The 10,640-nt window shown below is 38.7% G+C and overlaps 1 protein-coding gene across 1 annotated transcript in view; it reads left to right on the forward strand.

Moving 5' to 3' along the window:
- The window catches only part of LOC110595173 (ATP-binding cassette sub-family A member 13-like), a 71,286-nt gene extending 60,877 nt beyond the window's left edge, over positions 1–10,409 (forward strand). The window contains exons 6-10 of the mRNA XM_021709877.1: positions 1,277–1,391; positions 2,777–3,106; positions 4,945–5,014; positions 7,519–7,650; positions 10,237–10,409. Of these exons, the coding sequence (XP_021565552.1) occupies positions 1,277–1,391; positions 2,777–3,106; positions 4,945–5,014; positions 7,519–7,650; positions 10,237–10,409 (820 nt within the window). The remainder of the gene's footprint in view (positions 1–1,276; positions 1,392–2,776; positions 3,107–4,944; positions 5,015–7,518; positions 7,651–10,236) is intronic.
- The last annotated feature ends 231 nt before the right edge of the window (positions 10,410–10,640 follow it).

A 10,640-nucleotide genomic window follows, 5' to 3' on the forward strand; every position in this document is an offset into this window, starting at 1 on the left:
CTCTCACACACACACACACACACACACACACACACACACACACACACACACTCACATGTGTTAGAATGAAGGATCCTTAACAGCAAGACGTTTTCTTCTGTCTGGCACTTTCATGTATCACAAGCCTCGTAACATGACTTGCACCTTTGGCTAGTCTCTGTGACAAATAAAATAATTAAGTATACTATGTGGATTTAAAACACAGAGTTTGTGGTGAGAAGACAGAAGGCCCAGGTTTGGGTAAGAATGCCCATGCCCATGTTTAAGGGCAGGTAAAAGAGAAGTTTCCACACACTGTGTACAAAGCTGGGGGTTGTTCTGGAAGCTAAGAAAAGAGAGAGGAGGAGACAATGGCCAGTACCCTCAAACACAGCAGAGAGTCAACAAGGAAAATGAAATATTTCCATAGGATTTAGAGGCATGGATGTCATTGGTGCCCTAGATCAGTCATTTCATGTGTGACTGGGGACAGTGGTTCACACCTATAATCCCAACATTTTGGGAGGCCTAGGTGGGAGGATTGATTGAGCCCAGGAGTTGGAGACTAGCCTGGGCAACACAACGAGACCTCATCTGTACAAAAATTTTGAAAAATTAGTCAAGTGTGGCGGTACACGCCTGTAGTCCCAGCTACTGGGGAGGCTGAGGCAGAAGGATCACTTGTGCCCAGGAGTTTGAGGCTATAATGAGCCATGATCGTGCATGGGTGACAGAGTGGAACTCTGACCCCCCCCAAAAAGAATCATTTTATGAGCATGTTAGAAATGGAGTCCAGTTAGAGTAGGTTGAAATGTGAGTGTTAGGGAAAACAAGAAATGGACTTTTGTTTTTCAATTTCCATATATCTTATAGATGATATCTACTATCAATTGATATTGATGACTGGAGATAGATAAGATCCTAATTAAGTGAGGGAAATTTAGTCCTTGATTAATGACCTGTTTCCTTCCTCAGATCTGCTCTGCCAACAGGTGGTGTCAGGGAGTTCTGGCATAAGGCTGTGGCTTCCTGAGGGAACCTGACCTAGTTGTATCTCCTTCATGGATTTTTTTGTGAGTCTGCACACCTATAAATTCAGCACACCAATCATGGTTGTTCTGCCAAAGTTATGGGTCTGTAGAAATGGCCGAAGGAGACATTGCTCTTTGAAAAGTTTAACAATTTCTAAGAAACACACACACACAAAAGTATACAGGCTCAGTGCTTATCATGGGCATGATAATGAATAAAATCATTGTGTTTACCCTTAAATGCTGGCTGAATTATGTCCTTACAGATTCCTGAACAACGTTGGTTTCTTTTTTCCACTGATAATGATGCTAACTTGGATGGTGTCTGTGGCCAGCATGGTTCGAAAGCTGGTTTATGAGCGGGAGATCCAGATAGAAGAGGTAAATAGCCATAAGTCTGACCTTGAAGAAAGAAGGGGCAGGCTGGGACTTTGGAAATGGATCCTGTCACGTAACTGACCTGAGCCTTTTTTGTTTCACTTCCCTCCTCTCTGCTGGAGTTCCTGTGTATAGTTGAGTTGAGCCCTTGCCCCAGGAAAATCATTTTATGTTGAAGTCTGATTGCTGCCAGAGTTTAACAGATATTTTCTATTGAGAAGAAAGAAAACCAAAGAAGAACTGCATGAGATTGAAAGACTAAATACAGTGTTGCTCATACAGTAATTTTTATAAAACCCAGAAAAATATAATAGCAGATTTTCCATCTTAATTTATGGTTAGAATTCTTTATGTGAAGCATTGATATTTTTGTTCTAATATTGGTAAAATTTGAAACTGTCAGAGTTTCTCTTAAGAATGAAAGTTTGTAAAAGTGTCTGGTAAAGACCTGTCTCCTCATCTATTCCTGCAGAAGAGTGAAGCCATGAGACAATGGGCATGTGGTGTTCACTTATTTAAAATTTATTAAAATAAAGAAACAGCGTGGCAAAGAAGAACGTGCTAGGTAATCAGTTTTACAAGCGCTGCATAGAACTTGCATTGCTGTTTTGCATGCCATTTACAGTCTATTTTTATGGACTTCTGTTTTTCTTCCCTATCTCAGTTTAGCCCTGAGCAGAGGGACCTGGAGTGTATTAGCCTTGCTGGGCTTCCCTGCTACAACCAGCCAGGTGGCAAGCCAGGATGGCTGCTTCAGAACTAATTCTTCTTTCACTAGTAAGCAGCCCCACACTCAAAGATATCACAATGTGATAGTTGAGCAAATGGTAGGTTTAGTGGATGGATTGGTTTTATTTTTATTACTTCAAACGGGTTTTTTGCAAAACACATTCTAAAACCCTTGCCGTGACCCTCCAAACTGAACAGCTTAAGGACCAGTATTTTTCCCATTCAATTTTCTCTTTGACTTTATTGAGCAAGACCAACACAAACAAAATGAAAAGCAAACATTAAACCAAAAATAGTGAATCCCAGATAAACAAGAAAACGCAATAAGACTTCATTCAGTCAACCAAGTCTAAGGTCTGAGAGATCTGCTCCTACCCTTTCCTGCTGTGTGTTCTTACCCGTGAGATTGTTTTAGCATCTTCTTTTCTCAGCTCTGTCTCCCCTAAGTTGGTGATTGACATAAGGTGCTCCTGCAAGGGGCTCATGAAAATCAAATGCTGAGCTTTAGGAGGAAGTGTTCTTCCCAGTGCCCTCCACAGGGCTGAATTTATAATCAAGCCCATTTATCTTCTGCTGGTACACCTTCTCGTTCCGTCATCTGATCCATTCTTCCTCAATTATCCATTGCTGTGATAACTGGGTTTCCCCTCTTTTAACAGTACATGCTGATGATGGGAGTACATCCAACCATCTATTTCCTGGCTTGGATCCTGGAGAGCATGGCTGCATTGACCATAAGCAGTGCTTCCCTGGCCATCATTCTGAAAGCAAGTGGCATCTTCACGCACAGCAATGCCTTTATTATTTTTCTCTTTCTCATGGATTTTGGCGTGTCAGTTGTCATGCTGAGTTACTTCTTGAGTGCATTTTTCAACCAAGCTAATACAGCAGCCCTATGTACAAGTCTGGTGTACATGATCAGTTTTTTGCCTTACATAGTTCTGCTGGTATTGCAGAACCAGCTAAGTTTTGCCATTCAGATATTTCTGGTAAGTGAGTTGTTTTGTAAAAATGTTAAATAAAACTAAACTGCTGCCCACCTGACAAAACAAAACCACTCAACTTTTTAATTTCTCATGTTCAGATCTACATGGGCTTTAGATATCGACTTCCTTTCTCCTATCCACAGACAAACATCTTGCATTCATTTAAATTGCAATGGTTTGGCTGGATGGCAGCCCATTAAAAATTGCCACTTACTATGTAACAGGGGCTCTGCAGACTCTGAGAAATCAGTGGCATCCTTAAGGAAGTATATAACATTTAGTTTCTTTTTGTTTCATGCATGGAAAGAAATAGATTTTTAAAGCTATTTTAGAAGTAAAAAATAAGCATTTTTCTTGAAGCGCCATGAATTACATCACATTAAATGGAAAAATCTCTCTGTTAGTAATGTCAGAGTCGCCTATCCATTTAAAATGTACATCCTGAAAAAAGTATGACAGTACTTTTGGGTCTGTAACATAAAATACGTTGGCAATAGAAACATACTCATGCTTTTATGACGACTGCCTTGTAAGCACAGTGCCTAGCACATGGTAGGTATCAACAGTATGGAAGGAACAAACAAGTCACTGTTAAAGTGATCGCTTTCACAGAGCCAGTAGCATGACTATAAGCATTTGCATAACACTCAAGACTTTATTTTCTCCAGCAGGTCAAGTGACCTCCTCCAATTGCAGTCTGTTGAGGGACATGATGGAGTTGCTAGCAGAGACTTTGGGGAGGTGTCAAGGACACTTAGAATCACAGGGCTGCTAAGCGGTATTTAAAGGCTTTTAAATGTCCTTTAATCCAGCACAAAATTTAGGACAGGCCCAATGCATTCCGTCCTCCCCAGGAGCGGATCGCCTTCTCTGCTTATTTAGAGACTAAGAGTAAAATATTTTTGTGGAAGCCAAATGACATTTCAACTTCAGTAACCCATTCAATTCTCTCTGGTTTCTACAACCCGTATACACACAACATAAATATATGCACATAATGAAAAAGTGACTATCAGTATTTTATCCATTGATATGCATTTATCGGTTTTGATTAGCTTATGTTACACTTGTAATAACTCATAACCAATAATGCATGTCAGCATTAATTAGATGTTTTTGGAATAATTAACAAGTGGGACCATTCAGTGTCCCTCCCCCACGTGCTCCTTACTAGTGAAGGAGGCGTCTACATTCTGACCAAATTTTCAAATGCTGTCATTTTTGTTTTTACTTCAATACTTGTATTTAATGGTTCTATGCATACAACATTTGATTTTCTTTTTATATATTCTAATGTTTTCTAGCAAGTATGAAAAATCTAACTCTGGTACATTGTATTTTAAAATGTATGATACTTTTCCAGTGGGATTTTCATCTGACATAAGACCTCTCCACTGAGGCAAAATAACATTTTCCTTCAACACACTCTCTTTCTAGTGTAGAATAGTGTGTGTGTTCCATCAGTCTGCCTGCAGCGTGCTCCAGGGCATTCACTTAATAATAAAAAATAGTAAATTGCTCAATTCCGCTTTGCACTGTTTTGTGTTACTCATTTTTATATACAGTGCATTGGATTTATGACACTTCAGGCATTGTGCTAAAGAGAAATAATTCCCTTTAACGTTAAAAACTAGCTTGTTATCACATTTTTCAGAGTGGGGTGACATTCTGCTAAAGTCTTTCAGGTTCAAATATTTAAATCACTGCCTGAAGCAACGATTTGGCATCATCAAAATCAGAAGGTGTCATGGTTTCTCTCTTTGAATTTCATGTTGTGGATTTTCTGTAGTCCCAAACACTAATGTGCAGTTTTTCTCCTCGCTTCATCAATCCATGGGCAGTGCTCTCTCTCGACGACCGCCTTTGGACAAGGAGTATTTTTCATTACATTCCTGGAAGGACAAGAGGCAGGTAAGAGGATGCATTTTTAAAAATGACTCCCAGTGAATCAGGTTTTGGGGAATTTATAGTTATGTTGCAAGTGATGCAGTAGAAAGTCTTAATGACCACGTGGAACATATGGAATGAGATCCAGCTATTTGGTTTTGATGGTGTAAGTACCTCCCACCACCTAGTGGCCCTAGTTTGAGAACAGTAAAGAATAATTATGGCATCCCTTGCTTCACACACTATATAGGTCAGCCACCCACTTAATGCTGGGTCTTCCTTATACTACCCTTGATACAACTTCATGACTTTCCGAATTCTTCCAAGAATGGAGTGCCCAAATGCGTCCATCTGTTAGACTATTATTGAAATGGGATCGATCTGTCTTCCTGGATCCTCTACCATGTTTTCTAGTTGTTTTCTTTCTAATTCTCTCTTTCTCATGACAACTGTCCCATATTTGCTAGCTCTCATCTTTACCCCTAGGCTTTCTAGGTCCTTTCCAAAAGGCAGGATCCAGGAATAGGTCTAACCAGCATAAATTAGAGCATACTTATCTCCTCCATTTTTCTATATATTGTATACTTATTGATGCAGGCTAAAATGATTTTTTTTTAAAAGTTTGCTGGCAGCATATTTCACTTATATTGAGGTGTTGACAACTAAAACCCTAAACCAGAACACATATATTCCTTAGATGTTTATTTGATTTTGGGGTGTATTTTTGTAAGTAAAACTCAATTCTAGCAACTGTTGCATTAGCCAGTTAATTTGCACTGGTCTTAGATTTCTTAGTTTTTTGTTTTTTTCCCAGGGAAACCCATTTAAATATCCTTTAACAGATGAGTAATCCAGAATGCTCAGTATCCTTTGAACTGATCTTTAAAATAAGTTGAATCAAGAAGATAGGGGAAAATTATTACTTTTAGAACATTTGAAAATGTTGGTCCAAATTCCAACAAGTACACAATGATGAACACATGTATTTTATTGAGTTCTAGCCTAGTGCCATGGGAAAATTTGAAATCAAATTATATTTTAATCCAGCAATAAATCACAAACATATTTTAAGAAAATAATGATTCTTTCCCAGTCCAGAAACTTTTTAGGGCACAGATAATGCATAGTTTAGAGACTGGGTTCTCAAGAAGCCTTCTTTATCTTAAAAAATGCTTAGTTTTCCTAAATATGAAGTATTTTTAGTTAGGTAAATAAAATAATATATAAATAGAGTGACCTTTAAGAAAATTTTACTTTTCATTTTTATTTTTAAAAGTAAATTGACCATGAATAATCATTATTTTAATAAAAAGAGTGTTTATATTGACTTTTCCCCAAAAGCTCTAAACAAAGAATCAACAAAAACAATAACAAACACAAAAGACAATGTCCACAAAAAAAAACAACAACAAAAAACAACACTGAAGTACAGTGTAGTAGATCTAGAATCATGCAAACATTTTGTTCTAAGCCTGACTCAGACATTGGCCATGTTTTGTGACACTCAGGCTAAACTTGAAACTATACATATATAAAAAGGACATAACGTATTTTGCCTAGCTTGGGTCTCACAAAAATTGTAAATTGTTAGCATTCAAATAGCTCCACATTGAAGTAATTAATATGTAGATTGATTTATAGGTTTATTTGCTTATATTTGCACATAGCAATTTACCATCATAATCATTTTTAAGTATACAGTTCGGTATTTAGTACATACACGTTGTTGTAAATCTAATTTCTAAAACTTTTTAAATCTTCCAAAACTAAAATTCTAGACTATTTTTTCCTGCCACATTCCCTGACAGCCATCATTTTACTTTCTGTTTCTATGAATTTGCCAGTTGTAGCTATTACTTCCATGTAGAATCATACAGCAATTTTTTCTTTGTGACTGGCTAATTTCACTTAGTTTACTGTACTGAAGATTCAACCATTTGTAGCATATGTCAGAGTTTTTTCTTTTTAAGGCTGATATTTCATTGCATACTAAAGTGTATATCACATTTTGTTTATTTTGTTTTTTGATGGACACTTGGTTGCTTCCACTTTTGATTTATTCACAAAGGAGTTGAAGCAAAATGCATTATTTACATATTTTCTTTACTAGAATGAAATAAATTCAGTAGTGGTAAAAATATATTAAATATTGATGAAATAATTCTATCAAATGGAAAGAGATAAATTGTATTAGACAAATTGTATTAATAGTCTTGAAAAACTCAAACACTGAAGAAGATAATTTAGTGATTAAATAAATAATAATGGTGGCTAACGTTTTTTGGAAAATTTTAAATGTAAGATATGAAAATGTTTTTAATGGTCCCTCCATGTACTATTGAAATAGATGTAAGATTATATATGCTAACATTTCATTTGACGAATTATGGCCAGTAGTATTGATCTTCCTTTTGTTTTGGCTCTATTCAGCTTTACTTGAGCTTCCAGAATTAATGAGCTCATCTTACCAAAATCTACAGTAAGAGAAGATGCACAGTTCTAACTCTGACCTTTTTCTGACCTGCTAGGGATTCAGTGGAATAATATGTACCAGGCTCCAGAACAAGGGGGCATGACATTTGGCTGGGTTTGCTGGATGATTCTGCTTGACGCAAGCCTTTATTGTTTATGTGGATGGTACTTCAGCAACTTGATCCCTGGTAAGAATTTTGTACTTTGTAAGATAACAAAACAACTTTAAAAAATAGTTTGAGCCACCATACATGAATATTAGAATAGTTACTTACTCTTTAAGAAAGATATCAGAAAGGGACATCTTAGGACTTATTTTTAAAGGAACTGTGAAGTTTTTTAGAAAAACATGGTTCTTCTGTATCCTGAGTGAAAAGTCAAAGGCCATATGAAGTTTGCCATGACAGACGACTATGCACAAAAACCCATGCAGCCTGCCAAGCACTCCCAACAAGTGGATTTCTATTAGTTACACAGAGAAGAGCCTGGTACTTGAGATTGAGTGCTTGAGGAAGGTGGGTGTGAGGGGGCAAGGGTGGGAAAGTCTGGGGCCCATAGTGCCATTGTTTCCTAGACAACAAAGAGGTAGGGGGATGTTCAGGGTGCCTTGGGCAGAGAGCCCAGCAGAAGCCAAGGGCCTAAGCACTCATCCAAGGGCACAGCAGCAAGGAACCCAGAGAGAAACAAGCAGAGCCTAAGGGCAGCTGGACTGGGTGGTCTGGGGGTGAGGGACCGCCTCCAAACCCAGGGCTACCATTGTTGTCATGGGTATGGGGTTTCTCCTGGTGTGGTATGCTTCTTCCCTGGTGTGGCAGGCACACACACACTGAGTATATTCATTGCAGGGAGGGCCACTAAAGGTTACAGAGTTCCCTGCTGTGTTATGAGAGAGTCATGTATATCTTCACTTTTTTGGTTCAGGCCCAAAAGAGTAGAAATAGCACTTTAAAAATGTTTAATTTTTTAGAAATAACATTTTGATGGTATTATATTTTCTTGCTGAAATTACTGGTGACTCTGGCTCTATACTTTTCAAAGAAAATGGCATCTAGCCTTTAAAATTAAAAACAAAAAGAGATTCTAATCGTATACAAATGAAAATAAAGGGATAGAAGAAAAAATAAAACAGCTCATTCTGTTTGTAAAAATGCAGTCCAGACTTGAAGAGCATTTAAGGGTGGGTAAACATAAAAATAATATGGATCATTGAAAAGATTATTTTACATAAAAGTAGAACTCTATGGTCTTCAAGAGGCAGAGAGAGAGGCAGAGAGAGAGAGAGAAAGAGAGAGAGAGAAAGAGAGAGAGAGAAAGAGAGAGAGAGAGAGATGTGATTTACTCCGAAAAAAGTCAGATTACATCGTTTTGGTACTTTGAATAAAATTTTTAAAAAGGTGGATTTTAGGAAACAAGAAATAAAAAATAAGCTGAGAAGGTCAATGTTCCAAGGAAACTGGATGAGAAGCATTTGGATGTTGAGAAGAAACCAAGTAACATAAGAAAGGAATGTTATAAAACATATGTGTGATGTCAATCTAAAGTATGCAAGGAAGTGGTGTGAGCAGAAGGAACTGAGTCTGGTCTTGGCAGATCAGGCCTGAGAGCTGGAGGACTAGGACAAGAACAAGTCCCCAGAAATGAAGGTGCAGAGATGTGGCGTGTGGCCTGAAGGTGCTGGACAGGTAAGGTAAGGGCCGCATGGACAGTTGCTATTCCTGAGAGGAGCAGGCATCAGCTGGAGCAAAAAAGTAAATGGGACAGTCCTGTGCCAAGGAGGAAAAACCTGGATTTGCAGAGTAAGCACTCCCTGTGTAACATACAAAGTCAATTTTTAAAAAACCCTGTATCTAGATATAAAATGATGGATGTCTTGAGCTCTGAGGACAAAGAAAAGAATACTACAAGCACAAAGACCAACAAAAACAGATTACCCTCAGCGATGTTGGGTGAAGATGAAATGTGACTAGGGACCCAGAATGGTCTGATTTTCCTCTCAGCCATCAGGACCTGAGGCATGAGGATCCCAGGGGCAACATTTTCATATCTTATAGTAAAGCAGGGACTCTTGATATTTGGCTGAAGATTTCCCCCGAAATCCCTCTGTGGAACTCTAATCAATTAGACCAAAGTCCTACGTGAGCAAATCCTTTTGCCTAGACTAGAGGAAGAGAAGTGAGGTGAGTTAGGCCAGGGCAGAGCTGCCAGCTTCCACGATCCTCCTGGGCACTTGATTCAGGTCTTTATTTTTATGGGGTAGAGCGAGATTCAAGAGAGAGAAAAAGATGGGAGGAGGGAGGGGGAAGAGAGGGCGAGCGAAAGGAGTTCTGATCTGTTCCAATGCTGCAGCTTTTTGAAACAGGATGGAGTTTTAACGCAATGAAATAGCAAGCTGTGGCTACAAGAAGAGGTGGGATTTTGGGTCAGAATATTATTATTATTATTATGGTCATTATTAGTTAAGACGGCGGCATAACTGGATGCTTGTGTGCTGGTGAGAATGATCTAGTCTCCAAGGAGACACCGGTGGTGCAGGAACACATGGGAGAAAGGGCTGTGTGGCTTCCTGAGTAGATGAGAGGAGAAGGGAGCCAAGTCATACAGGGAGGAACCTATCCCAGGTCACAGGAGTCCTCCTGCCTGACAGATGCCTGCTGAGAGGCTGGGGGCCCTGAGAGCTGGGACATTTGCTCCTCAATACACAGGTAGATGTGGTTAGGTGGTGAGGGGGCCTGAGGACACCAGAGGGTCTCTGGCTTCTTGTCTTCTGAGCTCAGTAAAGTCCTGTGGCTCTCAGCACCCTCGACAGGTGCTTGTTGTGTACAAGATGTTTAAGGTGGACACGAAAGCTCTAGCCACAGGGAAACACAACAGAGATACCAAACACAACAGAGATAGATACCAAAAAGAGGAGATAAAACCCTCATTAGTTCTAGTTTACATGAGATAATCAACTGAATAAACAGTGTAACCAGTTGACTAATCACAGATATACATACACAGACATCAATAGCATTGCTGCATGGCAGCAACAGAGAATATAATAGGGAAGACGTTCATTTTCAATAGCAATAGGAATCAATGTAAAAGAAGACATGTATCAATTAAAAAGTCGATGAAAAGTAGATTTGAATAAACAAAAAGAGATGTCATATTTTTGAATCGGGATGTTTGTTATTTT

Source organism: Carlito syrichta, unplaced genomic scaffold (genome assembly GCF_000164805.1).
Source record: "Carlito syrichta isolate Samal-C Ts95f unplaced genomic scaffold, Tarsius_syrichta-2.0.1 Scaffold287546, whole genome shotgun sequence".
Lineage (NCBI taxonomy): Eukaryota > Metazoa > Chordata > Mammalia > Primates > Tarsiidae > Carlito > Carlito syrichta.